Here is a 17,626-nt window from a genome sequence, read left to right on the forward strand (position 1 = left end):
CTATGAACCAGGAGGTCACAGTTCAATTCTCTATCAGGACCCAGGGCCAGGTGGCTGGTTTGATCCCCAGTAGGGGGCATGCAGGAGGCAGTTGATCAATGATTCTCTTTCATCATTGATGTTTTTATTTCTCTCTCTCCCTTACTGTCTAAAATCAATAAAAATATATTTAAAATAAAAGCAAACTGGGGAGATTGTCCTGGATAATCAGAATGAGCCCAGTGAATCCGAAAGGTCCTTAACGGTAGTGGATCAGGCAGAAGAAGAAATGTTACTAGGGAAGAAAGGCAAGGAATTGCAGTGCTGCTGGCTTGAAAGATGGAAGAAGGGGCCCTCAGCCGAGGGATGGAGATGACCTTCAGAAGCTAGAAAGGGCAAAGGTTCTCCTGAGAATCTCGGAAGGGAATGCAGTCCGATTGACACCTTGATTTTAGCCCAGGGAGACCTGTGCCCGATCTGCATTCATCAGAACTAAGCAAGATTAGAAATGTGTGTTGTTGAAGCCCCTAAGTTTGTGGTGGTTGGTTCCAACAGTCCTAGGAAACTAATTCATGTAGAAAACCAGAGTGGTTCCAGAAAGGGCCTGAACCTTCCAGAAGCCCTGAACTATTCTAGAACATTGTGTTTCCTGGGAGGCTGCAACTGCCTGTGCAGAGAAGAGAGATCTGTCTCTGGAGAGAGAGTCCCAGCCCAGCTCCCAGGAGAGGAGCCACTCCATTAGTATTTGCTGTAATCATTAATTAATAAATGAGCTCACTAACCAACTCCCTCCACTGCCCCCAATGCTCACCACTGACTAGGAAAAGGGGACGTGAGCAGGGACTGGGAGAGCTGCTCTGGCCATGGGGGGTGGGGGGACATGGGAGGAGTCAACATACCGAGATGTGCACCCCTGGCTTGGGACATGAGCAGCAAAACTGATAACAGGAGCATGGCCCTTGGCTTTGCTGCTGGCCCAGGAGGTGGCGGAGGCCAGGGCTGAGGGGAAAGACCCTGCCATCGCCTCTCCTCTCCCAGCCGGCCCAGCTGGCGATGTCACAATGAACGGGGTGCTTGAGAACTTGGGTCCTGCAGGCTTCTCTTCTTGCCATTTGTTCCTAACATGGTTGCACAGAGGGCTCTCATCCTTGAAATCATCTTGTCTGAGATCTCTCCCCGCTGACCTGGGGATGGCCCACCCTTCACCAAGTCCTTGGTGGGCAGCTTGCTTGTGGTCCCTGCCCTAAGAAGCCTGTTTTAAGGCTCAAATGCCTCCTCTCTCACAGAACCTGTCACGTCAGAGGTCTCTGTGAATGTACGCCTGAGGCCTGAATGAGGGACTGCCAGGCTGGACCTTGAGGATGGGGAGGAGCTCAGGGAGCCCAGGGGGCCTCCCCCAGCACTAACTTGGAGGGATGGCAGTTGCCTCTGACCTGGGGCTGCCAACATGGACCTCAGAGGCTGGGTTCAGAGGCCTGGCCTTCCTTCATGCCCAGCCTAGCGAGTGATAATGCCCACTCTCACCACTTTTCAGGTTTATGCCACATGATTCCCCAACCCCCAGGTAAGTCCCTGACCACATATAAAGATGAAAGGATCAGACTCACAGATGTAAATGCCTGATTTATGGCTTCTCCTCACATCAGCGGGTTTGGTTCTGGGTCATAGATTTGGACTTTCCTGTTTACCTCACACTTACCATGCACTGACTCAGGTAGACTGGACCCAGGCACCCTCAGGATGGCCTCACTGGCCGCTGGGCAGGCCCAATGGTTGGAAGTGAGTCTTGTGCTCATTTCAGTTCCTAACGTGCCCATGGGTCATCTCCTCAACTTGCTCATCTGCAGAAAAGGGATAACAGTGCTCACAAGTAAAGGTGTGAAGATCAAAACAAGATTATGCAACCCAGGTGTGGCCTCTTTGTACTACACTTCCAGCTACTTGATCCTCTCCATGGCCCCTCCCTGCAGCCACTCCTCAGCGCCCAGGTGTCCACTATCAGGGTTGGGCCACTCTGTTTTGTGGCCATGAATGGTGCTGTCCTCACCTGTCCTGAATAACACCTCATCTGTATCCTCAACAGAGCATCCTGGCCCTGACAAATTAAGGGCGTATGGGTAAAGGTCCCAAAGATTCCAGGCCACCTGGCCTGGCCTGGAATCAGGAAGCTCTGGGCTTTCCCTTTGTGCTTCCTTTGAACTCCCTCCCCTGGCCCTGCCACCACCCCTGGCCAAATGCCTGCAGCTTCTCCTTTGCTCACCTTCCGTTGGTTCTGGGGGAGAGGAGAAGAGGAGAAACCTGGGCAGGGACTGAGTGGGAGGATGACAGTGGATCCCACCAGTGGGGATGCAGGGATGACAGGCACATCCACCCGCCACTGCTGCTCACTTTCTAGAAAAGTATCCGAACAAAATCACAGCTCACCTCTAAGAAGACCCATTTCCACTCGGGCTATATCTCTCCTATGAACATGGGCCCTATTGCTTGTGACATTCATTCACTGTGTGCCATTTCTTTGCCAGGCTTCTTCACAGTAACAGTGGGCTGCACCATGCCTGGGTGGGATGCCTGGGTGAGACAAAACTGCCATGCCTAGTCACAACTCCAGAGGGCACCATTCCTATAGATCACAATGGGAATGGCTCCCCGCTGGAACTGGGTGAACATGGGGGCCCAGGTGTGGAGAGAAGTTCTATAAAAAATCTATAGTAACTGCCTGGCTGAGGCTCCAGAGGTCCCCAGGGTGGCCCTATTGTAGTGACTTTATTTACCACCGTCCTGGCCAGCAGTTTGGAACTGGACTAGGGAGTACACTCAGGGCAGGTTAAGGCTGTATACAAATAAGCATACAGGACGCCCAGTTACATTTGAATTTCAGATCAAGAACAAATGTTTTCAGTATATGTATCCCCCCTCCCCCCATGCAATGCCCGAGTATGCAGTGTATCTGCCAACTCATCCTGCAGGGCTCATCAATCACAGTATTTCCACACTCAACCTCTTTCGTATCTCAATTCCCTCTGTTTCAGAGGTTGAAGTCCAAACCCTCAGGACCATAGAATGTGACCCTGTGTGGAGACAGGGTCTTTAAAGAGGTAATCAAAGTAAAATGAGACTCTCGGGGCAGGACCCTAGTTCACTGGGACTTGTGTCTTTGTAAGCAGAGGAAGAGACCCAGGAGTGTCCATGTACAGAGAGAGGACAGTGTGAAGAGGCAGCAAGAAGGTAGCCATCTGCATGCCAAAGGGAGAGGCCTGGGCAGATCCTTCCTCAGAGGGAACCCAGCCCCGTCGGCACCTTGCTCTTGGACTTACCAGCCTCCAGAACCAGGATGTTTCTGTTGTCTCAGCCACCCTGTCTGTGGCATTTTGTTATATGGCAGCCTTGGCAAACGAAAACACGCACCCTCTTTCCTACTTTAGGCTACCTCATCTCTCATCAGTATAACTGAAGCCACTTCCTCTACAATAGTCTCTTTTCTAGTCATCCTTTCTCAAATAATCTCCATGTTACACCCAGAATAATCTTTTAATGCACATGGATTATATGACCTGCTTTCATTTCACTACTCTCCCCATTAACCTCACAATGAAATCCAAATCTCCTAACAAGTTGTAGAGGCTTTGAGATCTGGGTCCAGAGACCATGAAAACATGCCCAAAGACCCAAAGTTCATTAATGCCAAAGCAGATGATCGAATACAGGACTCCTTAGGAGGCTCAGAGTCAAGGCCTGCAATGGAGTCTCCCCTAGTCTCCCCTGCAGACTCAACCAGTCTACCTTGCTCCCCTACTTCCTCTCTAACCCCCAGCTTACTGTGATGTCACCCAGGACCTTGTATTTGTGATGGTCACAATCTAAGCAGCTGCAGCTGGTATTTTATCACCTTGGGCTGGAGGCACAAGTTGGGCAATTCTGGGCTGGAATGAAAAGAAGATGCTCCAGTTTCTCATTCCACTGATCCTGGAGTTCACTGGATACCCCAAGGATATTCCAGGTCTGTGTGAGGCAAACCCAGTGCAGAGGATGGGGAGAGGCCTGCAACCTCTTACCTGGCTCCTGCAGAGCTGAGCGAGAGGCCCATGGGGGTGCTGAGTGAGAGCAGATGGCCCTGGAAGTGAGGAGATTACAATCAAAGTAAATGCATTAGGCTCAGTGAATATATCATTTAAGATGATCCCCTAGGGTCTGGACCCAAAGTTCTGGAAGTACAAGGGACTTGGAACAACAATTTAGCAACTGACTTTGCTTTTCCTTCTTTGTAAAGACTTTGAAGATCCAGTTCTTGGTCCAACACCTTGGGAGAAGCAGTGGAGCTGTGATGGCAGAGGGACTTAATGTAACTTAGGCCACCGGTGTCACATTATGTCCTCTCGGTGTCACATTATGTCCTCTCGTTCAGTGGGAAAAGTAATAGGGGCTGTTGCAGGAGCAAATAAGTTAATGCAGCGTTTCCTCAGGTATGTTCCCTAGAGCCTCTCTCTTGCTAGAAGCTGTTCAGAGAGGAGCTCTATGGTCACCTTGTAAAGTCACAGCGGTGTTCCACATGTTAAGGGTTCTGAGAAATCTCACAGTAAGGAAAATGGTTTAATTTTATTTAATCCACCATTTCTGAAATGTTTCTGTGTACAAAACCGCCCTTTACCCCTACTTCCAGCCGTATTTGTAACATTTTCTATTTGCTCTTTTGAAAATTACCTGTCCCTATAGTCTTCCCATTTTTCCTATTTGAGTGGGTTTTGTAAACAGATTTGCAGAATCCTTAAATTTTTTTTTTTTTAATGTCATTAGCCCTCTTTTTCTAATATGTGCTGCAAAATCTTTTCTCCAACTCTATTTTGGACATACAGAAATTTTAAATTTATGTACAATCCAGCAGTATTTTTACTTCTGGTTCTTTGCTTTTATTTGATGAATTAGAAGGGCCTTTTTATTGCAATATTGTGTAAACATACCTGCAGCATTGTGTGAACTCTAAGATCAGGAACAAGACATGGATGCCCACTCACTCTTATTCAATATTAGAGGCCTGGTGCACAAAATTTGTGTACAGGAGATGGTGGGGAGGGTTCTTCAGCCCAGCCTGCACCCTCTCACAATCCTGGATTGCTGGCTCCTAACCGCTCGCCTGCCTGCCTGCCTGATTGTCCCTAACCACTCTACCTGCCTGCCTGATCATCTCTAAACACTCTGCCTGCCTGCCTTATTGCCCCTAACCACTTGCCTTTCTGCCTCATTGCCCCTATCCCCTCTGCCTGCCTGATAACCCCTAACCATCTCTGCCTGCCTGCCTCATTGCCCTTAACCACTCTGTTTGCCTGCCTGATGCCCCTAACTGCTCACCTTCCTGACTGATAACTCCTAACTACTCACCTGCCTGCTTTATTGCCCATAACCACTTGCCTGCCTGCCTTATCACCCCTAACCACTCGCCTGCCTGCCTGATTGCCCCTAACCACCTTTGCCTCAGCCCCTGCTGCCGTGGCTTTGTCTGAAATGACATCCAGAAGGTGGTTTGGCTGTCCAGTTCAATTATGCTTTTATTATATAGATAATACTGGAAGCCCAACCCAGAGCAATTAGCAAGACAAAGAAAACACATCCAAATCAGGAAGGAAGAAGTAAAACTGTTGCTATTTGCAGATAATATGATTTTGTTTATAGAAAATCCCAAAGACATAAAAAAATTATTTGAACTAATAAAATGATTTCAGTAAAGTTTGCAGAATACAAAATCAACATACAGAAATCAGTTGCAGTTCTATTCATTAAGGATGAAACATCTGAAAAAAGAAAGAAAATAATCCCATTCACAATAGCATCAAAACAAATAAAACACTTAGGAATAAGACTAACCAAGCAAATGGAAGTTACGGACAATGAAAACTACAAGACTTTGCCAAAGGAAATTGAAGAGACATAAACAAATGGAAAGGCATCCAATGTCTGATTTCAAACTATCCTACAAAGCTTCAGTAATGAACTCAGTATGATACGGGCACAAAAATAGGCATCCTGACAGTGGAACAGGATAGGCATCCTAGAATTAAATCCCCTGCTTATGTGATCAACTAATATTTGGCCAGGGATCCAAGATCACCCAATAGAGAAAATATAGTCTCTTCAACAAGTTATGTTGGGAGAATGGATAAACACATGCAGACCAATGAAATTTGACCCCTATCTTATACCACTTACAAAATTAACTCAAAATGATCAAAGACTTAAACATAAAACCTGATACCATTAAACTCTTAGAAGAAAGCATAGAGAAGTAGCTCTTTGACATTGGTCATAGCAGTGAATTTTTTCAATATGACAATAAAAGGACAAAAGCAAAAGTCAACAAATGAGACTACATCAATCTTTTTTTTTAATGTTTAACTTTTTTTATTTAATTTATTTTTTTATTAAATTATTATCTGTGTACATATTTTAACATTGCCCCCCCCCCATACATACCCTCCCTCCCCAGAGTTTTGTGTCCATTAGTTGTACTTATATGCATGTATACAAGTTCTTCGGTTGATCTCTTATCTCCCCCAGATCTCCCTACCCTCCCTGCTGTAACTTTACAGTCTGCTTGTTGCTTTACTGTCTTTATATCTGACTTTTGGTTTGTCAGTTTATAATGTTCTTTAGTATCCATAAATGAGTGAGGCCATGTGGTATTTCTCTTTCATTGACTGGCTTATTTCACTCAGCATGAGACTACATCAATCTTAAAAGCATTTGTACAGCAAAAGAAACAATTAACAAAATAAAAGGGCAACCTACAGAATGGGATTAATCCCCCAAATATATAAAGACACCAGCACCTACAACACCAGCAACAACAACAACAACAAAAAAAAAATCCAGCCCTGGACAGGAGCTTTGACCCAAAGACTGAGGGTCATGGCTTTGATTCCAGTCAAGGGCACCTGCATTGGTTGCAGGCTGGATCCCTGGCCAGTTTGTGGGGGGCAGGGGTGTGTGGGAGGCAGCCAATTGATGTGTGTCTCTCTCTGTTTCTCCCCTTCCCTTCCACTCTCTAAAAATCAATGGAAACAAAAAACATTCTTGGGTGAGGATTAATGACAAATAAATAAATAAATAAATATCCAAATAATTTAATTGTTTAAAAAATGGGCAGAATGATTAAATAGACATTTTCCCCAAAAAAGGCATGCAAATGACCAACAGGTACATGAAAAGGTGCTTGACATCACTGATTATCAGAGAAATTAAAACCACAAGGAGGAATCCCAGAATTGATATCATCAAGATAAGAGAAAACAAGTGCTGGTGAAGGTGTGGATAAAAGAGAACCCTTTTACACTATTGATGGGAATGTAAATTGGCAGAGCCACTATGAAAAACACTATAGAGGTCCCTTGAATAATTAAGAAATAGGAATACCATATGATCTGACAATCCCACTTCTGGGTAGATAGTCAAAGCAAGTGAAAACAGGATCTTGAAAAAATATTTGTGATTTCACATTCATCACAATATTGACCACAATACCCCAGATATGGAAATAACCTAAGTATCAATGGTTGAATGAATAAAGAAGATGTAGAGATATATATAATTCAGCCATAAGAAAGAAGAGATGAACCTAGAGGGCATTATGCTAAGTGAAATAAGTCAGACAGACAAAGACAAATACTGTGTGATGTCACTTATATATAGAATCTAAAATAGCCCTAGTTGCCTAGCCAGGTAGCTCAATTGGTTGGAGCATCATCCTGCACACCAAAAGGTTTTGGGTTTGATTCTTGGTCAGGGTCAGGGGCACTGGGGGGGAGGGGGGAAAAAGAAAAGAAATCCTTCCATTTGCAACAAGAATGGATCTTGAGGACATTATATTCAGTGAATTAAATCAGAGAAAGACAAATACTGGGTGATCTCACATATGGAATCTACAAAATCCAAACTCATGAAAACAGTGGTTATCAGGGGTGGGGTGGTGGATGGGGAGATAGTGGTCAAAGGGTACAAACTTCCAGTTATAGATGAATAAGTCTCAGAGATCTAATGTACTGCCTGGTGACTAAAGTCACACTGTATTTGATACTTGAAGTTGCTAAGAGATTTGATCTTAAATGTTCTCAGTATATATATATATATATAAAAGGTAATAACAGATGTGATGGAGGTGCCAACTAATGTTATTGTGATAATCATTTTGCGATACATAAGAGTATCAAATCAACAAGTTATTCATCTTAAACTCACACACACACTGCCATACATCAATTTACCTCAATAAAGCTAGAAAACAAAAGCACTCCCAGTATTGAGCTAGATATACTATAGAATGAAGGGCCTTTTCTTCCTGGCTCTGTCCGGTAGGCCTCTGTTTGCTTTCCCTTGCTGCTAAAGCTTGATTGGCAGAAGGGACATCCAGTGAGTGGTGCTGGGCTCCAGCTATGGGTCCCCTTATGAACTTGAGCCCTGCTCATTGTTTTATAAATGGCCAAAAGATGGTCTACGGTTGCTTATTTCTTCACAGCAGGTTGATACCCATTAGTTCAAAGCCTGCTGATGCCAAATTCAATTCTTAACGCATATAACTGTTTTTAATATAGCCCAAATGAGCAGATTTTAGCCATTTACAGCCTGCCTGCTTTGCATACCCCACGAAACCATGCCCAACATAGGCTAGCCATAGGTAAGATAAAAACCTGCTGCTGCCCTTCAGAGCTCTCTGGCCCAGACTCCCAAGCATGCTGCTCAGTGACATCACCTACACGCTAAGTCTCTCTGATACCTTTCCTTTCCCCCCTGGGAATTCCCTTGTCTTACTTCCCTTCAGGATGTTGGTCCCCATGCCTTACCCTCTGGATGATCTCATGCTGAAAGGGCTTCTCCTGCATGCAGACCTGCCAAAGCATCCCTCAAATAAAGCTTGTGCATAATACTGCCACCTTGTGGTCATATCTTTTTCCTTGGTCATCCCCCAGTTCTCTACACCTCCTCACCATAGCTATCACACCTATATGGACACCCCAGACCTCTTCTGATCCTTCTGGCTACAGGTATATCAATTTTATTGATCTTCTCAGAGAATAAGCTTTTGGTGAACAAATTTTCTCTATTCATTTTCTATTCCATTGATTTTTTAAAATATTTTTATTGATTTTTTTTTAGAGAGAAGAAGGGAGAGAGGGAGGGAGGGAGGGAAGGAGAGAGAGAGAGAGAGAGAGAGAGAGAGAGAGAGAGAGAGAGAGAGAGAGAGAGAGAGAGAGAGAGAGAGAGAGAGAGAGAGAAATATCAATGTGAGAGTGAAACATCAATTGGTTGCCTCCTGCACTTCCCCTACCAGGAATGGACCCAAAACCCAGGCATATACCCTGACCAGGAATTGAACTGGGTTCACAGGATGACACCCAACCAACTGAGTCATACCAGCCAGGGCTATTTTATTGATTTTTTATGTTATATTTATTATTTCCTATTTTCTAAGTACTTTGAGTTTCACTTATTATTTTTCTAATTTCATAAGATGAAAGCTGAGTTCACTGGTTTGAGATGTTTGCTCTTTTTTTCATATAAAGGTTTAGTACTGCAAATTCATCCCAATAATATTTTAGAATCATTTTCCTAAATCTTCTATGTTGTGTTTTCATTTTGTTAAACTTAAATTGCATTTTATTTTCTCTTTTGCTTTCTTCCCTGACCTATGGATTATGTAGAAGTATGGTATTCAGATTCTAAATTTTTGGAGACTTTCCAGATATCATTATATTATTATCTAATAGGATTACACCATGATCATAGCACATAATTTGAATCATTTCAAATGTATTGAGACTTCTTTTATGGCCCAGAATATAGTCTCTCCTGTTAGATGCTCTGGGACACTTGGCAGAGGGATATATTCTGTTGTCACTACAAGGAATTTGAAAATATATATTAGATCAAGTTGGTTGACCATGTTGTTATGTATAGTGTATATTCTATATAATAACTAATTTTCTGTCTACTAAAGAAAAGTAAAAACACTCTGAACCTCTTCCTAAATTGAGGAGCCAATGGTCTCATAAATTACAATATCCATCTCTGAGTGATAATCATTGTTTCTTTTCAGTTTAATCACAATCCCACCTTCATATGTGTCAGTTTGGGACCTTCTAAAAGCAGATGTCAAGATAGAATTCAACATATGTGAAAAAATTTTATTGGGGGGGGGGAATGCCTGAGATGGATAAAGGGTGGGGGAGTAGGAGGAGGCAGGGCAGCTTTAGACTCCTGTGCAGGCTTGAGAACGTCTCCATCAAGTTCATAGGAGTTCCTGAAAAAGATTGCCAGGTTGGGCAGTAATGAACAGACTAACAACCCCTGCCATTCTCAGGCATTGGCTGGGCGTAGCCCAAGGACAGGGTGGAGGATGGAAGGGCAGTGTTTCTGCTGCCCATCGCCCTGCTGCTGCTCTGGGCATATGGCTCCCTGACTTGCAGGTCTTTCGTGGTGTTCTTGTATCTGTGCCTCACAGAACAGGGGAGCTGTGTTCAAAAAGGTCAAGTCCTATAATGCTGATTCTCTAGTTCTGGGTGGGAGCTGGGGAACTGCACGTTCAATAAGCTCCTCAGGTGAATGTGATGGGAGGTGCCTGGACCAGACTTTCAGATCATTGCTCCCACGCCACCCAAACTTTAAAGTTATATGTGGAGAAACCGTGTGTGTGTGTGTGTGTGTGTGTGTGTGTGTGTGTGTGTAACACCTGTATTAAGTACCAGAGTTTTCCAGAGTGAATGGCTAATGTAAGCAAACCCTCCTGAGAGCAGTAACCAGCTGTTAAGCTGGAGATGCCACCTGGCTGCATCCTGCAGCTTTAAGGCCAAGGATGAGCCTAGGAATGATTTCTCTGCTGCTTTCTCCTTGAATACCTTCTCAAGGCTCATGTGGAGCCTAACTGGTTTAACATGGCATTATATAAGTATAATGAAGGCTGTGTATTAACACCTATGTTGGTTTTATCTCCCTGGATTCTGAGAATTTATGGAGCTTGCATTATGTTCAATGTGTTGGTGGACAAATATCAAACCTCTATCACATGCTGGGAGCTGTTTTAGGAGCTGGGTTTATAACAAAGAGTGGCATATTCATTCTCTACCCTTAAGCATATTACTATCTAGTGAGGGGAAGAAAGTATTAAATGTATAAATGAGTTAATAAACAAGTTAATCTCAGCTCCTGTTAAGTGGTCTGTGGAAGATAAAACTGGCTAATGTGATGGAAGGTCTGCAGATGGTTGGTGAGACTCTGTAGTAGGTGGTCACAGAAAGCCTTCCTAAGATGACCAGACACACACTGAAACCCATCTGATAAGGATATGTATTTCCAAGCAGAAGTGACAGCGAGTGCAAAGTCCCCTGGATGGTGCTTTGTATGTTTTAGAGGCAGACAGGTCAGTGCAGCCGGGGGAGAGGGAGTGGGAAGGGGTAACAGGAGAAAGGTGGGCCCAGAAAGGTGGGGAGGGCTCGGATCACACTGAGCCCACAGAGGCTCAGTAAGGACTTTGGCTGATATTCTCATTACAATGAGAAGCCATAGAGAGTGTAAATGGGAGAGCAAGAAATAAAAGGTACTTGAGATAGGTGTTCTGTCTGGTACAGAGGACAGGCCATGCAGGGATAAGAATGGAAGACAGACCGAAACTGGTTTGGCTCAGTGGATAGAGCGTCGGCCTGCGGACGGAAAGGTCCCAGGTTCGATTCCGGTCAAGGGCATGTACCTTGGTTGTGGGCACATCCCCAGTAGGGGGTATGCAGGAAGCAGCTGATTGATGTTTCTCTCTCATTGATGTTTCAACTCTCTATCCCTCTCTCTTCCTCTCTCTAAAAAAAAAAATCAATAATATATATAAAAGAATGGAAGACAGGCGATGAGGTAGTGGCTTGAGGCTATAGTGGTGATGAATGACATGTGATGGATGATGATACATGTGGGTGGTGGTGTCCAGATGGTTTGAATATATATACCTTTCACATTATACTTTGTGAAATGTGTTTAATGTCACTGCCTTATTCCTGAGAGTAAACATGGTTAACACTTAGAAGGAAATTTGCCCCATGGTTATGAGAACAGATTCTGGAGTCAGACTGCCCAATTTCAGATTTTAGCTCAGTCATATGCTAGCTGCTGGGTCTCAGCCAGATATCCCAATCTTAAGCTTGCCTTTGTTGTCTCACCTTTCAAATGGGCAATAGTAATTTCAGTTATCTCATGGGGTTTACATGATACTTTGTTTTAGAGAGAACAGAATGGTGCCTGGCAACTAGCAAGTGTTCAATATTTTATATTTTATGATGTTTACTTTTCTCATGACTCAAATGACATTTGAAAGACTTCAAAAGAGGTCAAAGTAATCCTATTACATAGGAAATGCCAAATTTTTATTCCTCTTAAGGTGCCATTAGGATGATATCTAGAATTAAAATTGGGAGAAAGTTGGTACCACTACAGTAAGAAACACAGAAAAGGAACCAGAGAGGAAGGGAGAGGCTGATCAGTTTCCACCAGCTGTAAGATTTCTGGTGTCTGCATGGTTCATGTGAGAGGTCCTTGAAAATATCTGTCCAAAATATACCAAGACAATATACCAAGGCCCTGTTTTCAGAGGACAAAGAGGCCCAATTTCAAATAAATGAATGTGTCCACTTGGGCTCCCCCTTCAGACAACAGCAAGATTCAGGTCCAACTCCTATGGTTGTATCTCCTCCTTAAAGGCCCACAGTGGGAGACCCACCCAGGAAGCTAAGCTATGGAGAAGGCAGCAACCATTTCTCCCCATAAGCACATCCTCTCAACTGTGGTGCCATTGACAGCCTAGGGGCACATTTTTATTTGATGGGTCTCCCACCTGGGGTTATCCTGGCCAAGCCATTGCCATCTGTATGCCAGGGAGATGGAGGGGCTAAGAGAAGCAGTATTATCCTTAAGTCTCTTCCAATCCAACCAACCTTGACTCCTGGGCCCTGACCCTCTTTCTTCTTGCTGCTTTTAGTGAAATGTGGTGAAACAGTATATTCTGATTTTGAGAGATCAAACATTTTTAAAACCGATGACAAGAAGACTGCTAATGTTCAAGAGTTCCCATGGAAGGTGGATATTTTTTTCCAAGGGGACTATCTCTGTGGAGGATCAATTCTCAATGAGTGGTGGATTCTATCTGCGTCCCATTGCTTTATAAAGAAAGATAAGTAAGTACTGCAAACAGACTTCTTTTTAAACAAGTTTGGTAGAAATATTTGCCCCTACCTGCTTAGTATTCTCCTAGACCTAGAGCCTCCATTCAGGTGTGTCAGCCATAGGACAGAGAACCAGGAGGTTAAGTATATGCTCAAGTGGCTGAACATCACCCTTTGCAGGTGGGAGAGATGCTGCTATCCTTCTAGGACCTTTGATAGCTTGCTGTGTAGGACCAAAATGGCAGAATGAATGTTCTTTGGGCTTCTCAGCATCTTGCATGTAATCCTGGTCTAATTCTATGGAAAGTACTTTCCTAAGCATTTGCTTCCACCTGGGGAGAGAGTAGGTTAGCAGTGAGCACAGAGTTGGAGAACCCTACAAGGAAGAGATTGGAACACTGGGGCAGGGCGCCAGGCCTGGCTGCATAGCAGCAGCTCCTGAGGTGCTGTCTTAGCTTGAGTCCTCCAATCAATATTCTTAAGAAACTTCCCAGGTGTGTGTTGGAGAGCTAGGGCAGCCGTTGTTGCAAATCCAGGGACAATTCCCTCGATTACTTGTGCACAGCATGGCTTCCCAGACATGTGTTGATGAAATTTACAAATAAATTTGCCCAAGCGAGAGGCCATCAGGCAAAGAGTTTTGCCAACAGGGTGGACCTGGAACTCATGTCTGTCTCCTTTTGCCCAGTAGGGGCTCTTCACCTGGCTCTATGCCAAGGGTGTGACCCCAGATGCTCCATCTTCCCAGCTCTCAGGATTAGAGCCTCAGACAGTTGAAATTTTTTTCTTGTAAGATTCAACTTTTGCTCTCTCACCACTTACCCCCCCCCCTTTTAATTTAAGGTCTTCCTTGGAGGTTGTATACGATGATGGAAAATCTCACCCCTACAACTTGACAAGGAAGAAAGTGGACAAGCTAATTACTCATAGCTTCTTTGACACCTTGCTCTTTCATAATGACATCACTTTACTCCTGCTCAAAGTCCCATTCAACTTCAGTGTCATGGGAATCCCCATCTGCCTCACAGAGGTCACTGAGACATGGAATTGGAGAAGCTGTCGCTTTACCAGTGAGTTTCTGCAGCCCAACCCACTGGAGGGTAGCATCCTGTTTGATGTATGCAAGGAGAAACAAAAGCTGTAGATTCTGCTGGCCCTGGGAATGCTGCCTGGTGGATTTGGAGTCTTTAAGTTCTCATTTAAGGTTCCATGATGAACATTCTCCTCAGTTCACATGGGAGCTGTTCTTCCTGGGCCTTCTTGGCCTCCTGGAGCAAGTTTTATGTCCAGGTGGTGGAACATGAACCTTGAATAGGGCCTCAGGATGACCTAGGCAGAGGTTCTCAGAGCCAGAGGGGTAATTTTGAGAAATGTAGAGGGACATATTGATGGTCAAAGGGGTGGAAAAATGAACTGGGAACCAGGAAATCTATGCCCATGTCACCCAGCACAGTTCTGTTCCAACTGATGGTGCTGGTTCCATGCCCTTGGGATAAGGAGCTCGGTGGCTAAAATATTGAAAACAACAAGCCGAGAAGAAGGGCATAAAGTGAATGTGAAATTGTCTTTATAGAGTCAACCTGCAAACTACTCCCACCACTTTTCCCAGACACACAGGATGGTGACCTTCGTCCTTCATCTTGGTACATGTGCCTTGCCTCATAACCAACAGAGCAGGGAAAAAAAATGTATTCCAGTCAGTTCACCTCTTCCCAGCAGTCCTCTAATGGCTGCATGTGGATTCCCACATGGTCCCCAAGCTCAGAGCTATGTTAGAATTCCTGGTTTGGAATTGCCCTTAGAAGTTTATCATGAGATTTAAAAAGGGCCACCTTCTTAACATAGAGTTCCTCATGCTTCATCCAGCACATATTCATTGATCCTCTTCTGTGATCCAGGGAGTGTTCTAGGTTATAGGGATTCAGCAATACTGTATAAAGTCAAAACTATCCTCATCTCTGGAGAGTGAACATTTTAGGTTTTGGGCTCAGCTTCTTAAGTCCATCTTTATGTATTGTGGACTCCCCGGGCAGAAATTGACACTGTGGGTTCTCTTTACATCATTGTGGATTTAAATGAAACATGTTTTAGGGCTCTTGGAATCTTCAACTTCTGAAGCCCAGCAGGGTCCAGTTCTGGGGACCTCTGTGTTCAGAAAGGGTGGGTTTGAGAGTCTGCTGGTCACCCTTCCCACTCCACCTCACTCAGTCCACATGTGGGTTGTTCTCTGGACCATAGGGAAGTTCCCTTGTCATTGAGATGAAAAGATACAATGTGGGTGGGTGCTTGACCTCCACTCATAGGGACCACTTCGAGCTCAGAGTCCTCTCCCCATCTGCTTCTTTGGTTCAGTTTCTCATGAAGGTGTACGTGCAAGGCTGGAGAAAGTCCATATGGAGCTGGTTGAATGGAGAATGTGTTCCCAAACTTTACCTATGGTCACCATGGATATGCTATGTGCTAGGAGCCCTAAAGATTGGAAGAATGCCTGCCAGGTAATGGAGCTGGTCCTTTGCTGGGAGAAGAGCTGCACAGAGGCTGGCCCATCTTTCCAGGATAATGGTTCCCCTCTCCCTCTTCTGAATAAGTTTCGTAAGGCTGCTGTAACAAACCACCATAAATAGGGGGGATTACGACAACAGAAATGTATTCGCACCAGCTCTAAAGGCCAGAAGTCTAAAATCAAAGTATGCACAAGTAAGTCCATGCTCCCTTTGGAGGCTCCAGGGAAGCCTTCCTTGCCTTTTCTGGCTTCTGGTGGTTGATGACAATCCTTGATGTTCCTTAGCTTACACGTACATCTTTAACCTCTACTTCCATCTTTACGTGGCCTTCCCTGTGTGCATGTCTCTTCTCTTTTCTCTTAAAAGGACAGTGTTGGCCAAGCTGGTATGGCTCAGAAGATAAGTGTTGACCAGGAGGTCATGATTTGATTCCTGGTCAGGGCACATGCCCAGTTGTAGGCTTGATCCCCAGTAGGGGGCATGCAGAAGGCAGTGGATCAATGATTCTAGCTCATCATTGATGTTTCTAACTATCTCTCCCTCTCCCTTCCTTTCTGAAATCAATAAAAATACAACTAACTAACTAACTAAATAAATAAATAAATAAAAGGATGGTGTTGGGTTAGGGCCCACCTTAATCCAGTAGGACTTCATTTTAATTAACCTAATTATATCTGCAAAGACCCTATTTCTAAATAAGGTCACAGCCTGAGGTTCCAGATGGACATGATTTGGGAGAGATGCTCTTCAACGCAGTACCGATGCTCTGTAACCAAATAGAGGCTGTGCAGGGTAGTGGATGGGGATGCAAGATCCCCTAGCTTCTTTCCTGGTTTCTCTACCTATTGCCTGTGATTTCCCTCTGTGCCTTTCAGATTTCATTACCTGTAAAATGAGAATACTAAGAGTTCCCACCTTGTAGAACAGCACACAGTAGGGGAGAGTCACAGTAAATGCTGTGAATATCGTGTTCTCCATCACCATCTCTTACACCTGTTTGGTGCTCAATAGCACACAAACTGCTTCCACAAATACATGAAAGGGTTAAGCACTGGCCCTAGGAAGCAGGCCTATTTCAGATGGGGAGACTGAGGCTTAGAAAGCTGACAGTCTTGAGGAGGACACACCAGCGAGGTACATTACCGACCCAGAATTCTAAGGAAGGCACACTGACTTCTGGGGTTAGAGCCATCTTTTGGGTTCCACTAGAAATGGGGCTCCAATGCCAGCTGCCCAACCTGCTAGTGCCCAGATTTGGCTGCTCATCAACCACAAAGGTGCTGAGAGTTACCACTGAGTATGGGCTCACCATACATCAGGGCTGCACACTTCCTTCCTTTCATTTCCTTCCATTCACACAGATGTCCTCAGGAGACGTGCAGTTATTATCACCAGCACAAAAATCAAACCTTAAAACACTGAGGGAGATTTTCACATTCTCTCCACTGAAGCTTCACCCTGGAATTGGAATTAAGGTCTGTTTGGTTCCAGAAATGTAGGTTCTTTTAAAAAAAATTATTTTTATTGACTTCAGAGAAGGGGAGGGGGGAAGAGAGAGCGAGAGAGCAAGAGCGAGAGAACGAGAGTGAGAGCGAGAGAGAGAGAGATCAATGATGCGAGAGAATTATTGATCAGGGCCTCCTGCATGCCCCATACTGTACCCTTGATGGAAATCAAACCCAGGGCCCTTCGGTCCATAGGCCAAAGCTCTATTTGCTGAGCCAAACCAGCTAGGGACAGAAATTTAGATTCTGGACTGTGTTCTGCCGAGCATCTTTCATTGAGATCATCAATGAAATTCATTTTAAAGAAAGGTCATGGGATTATCCAGTGATTTCAAAGAATCTGATAAAGGAGAGTTTGGTTCTAAGTAAGGTGATGGGCACAGCAACTTCTTCCTGAGAACATTCTGGTGAAAAGAAATCAAACCATGTCCTGTTTTTGTTAACAGTTTTGCGTTAG

The 17,626-nt window shown here is 44.5% G+C and overlaps 1 protein-coding gene across 2 annotated transcripts in view; it reads right to left on the minus strand.

Moving 5' to 3' along the window:
- Positions 1-1,744: 1,744 nt before the first annotated feature.
- Positions 1,745-17,626, minus strand: part of MSRA (methionine sulfoxide reductase A) — a 389,871-nt gene continuing 373,989 nt past the window's right edge. Inside the window, exons 6-7 of one of the 2 annotated variants that reach the window (XM_084886494.1) lie at positions 4,032-4,090; positions 1,745-1,820 (exon numbers count right to left, since the gene is read on the minus strand). In XM_084886494.1, the coding sequence (XP_084742620.1) occupies positions 1,817-1,820; positions 4,032-4,090 (63 nt within the window). In that variant the 3' untranslated portion in view covers positions 1,745-1,816. Of the gene's footprint in view, positions 1,821-2,348; positions 2,371-4,031; positions 4,091-17,626 lie in introns of those variants that run through there. The other variant, XM_084886493.1, reaches the window with a different exon arrangement.

The sequence above is a fragment of the Pipistrellus hanaki genome (genome assembly GCF_964339955.1).
Source record: "Pipistrellus hanaki genome assembly, chromosome: 5".
NCBI lineage: Eukaryota > Metazoa > Chordata > Mammalia > Chiroptera > Vespertilionidae > Pipistrellus > Pipistrellus hanaki.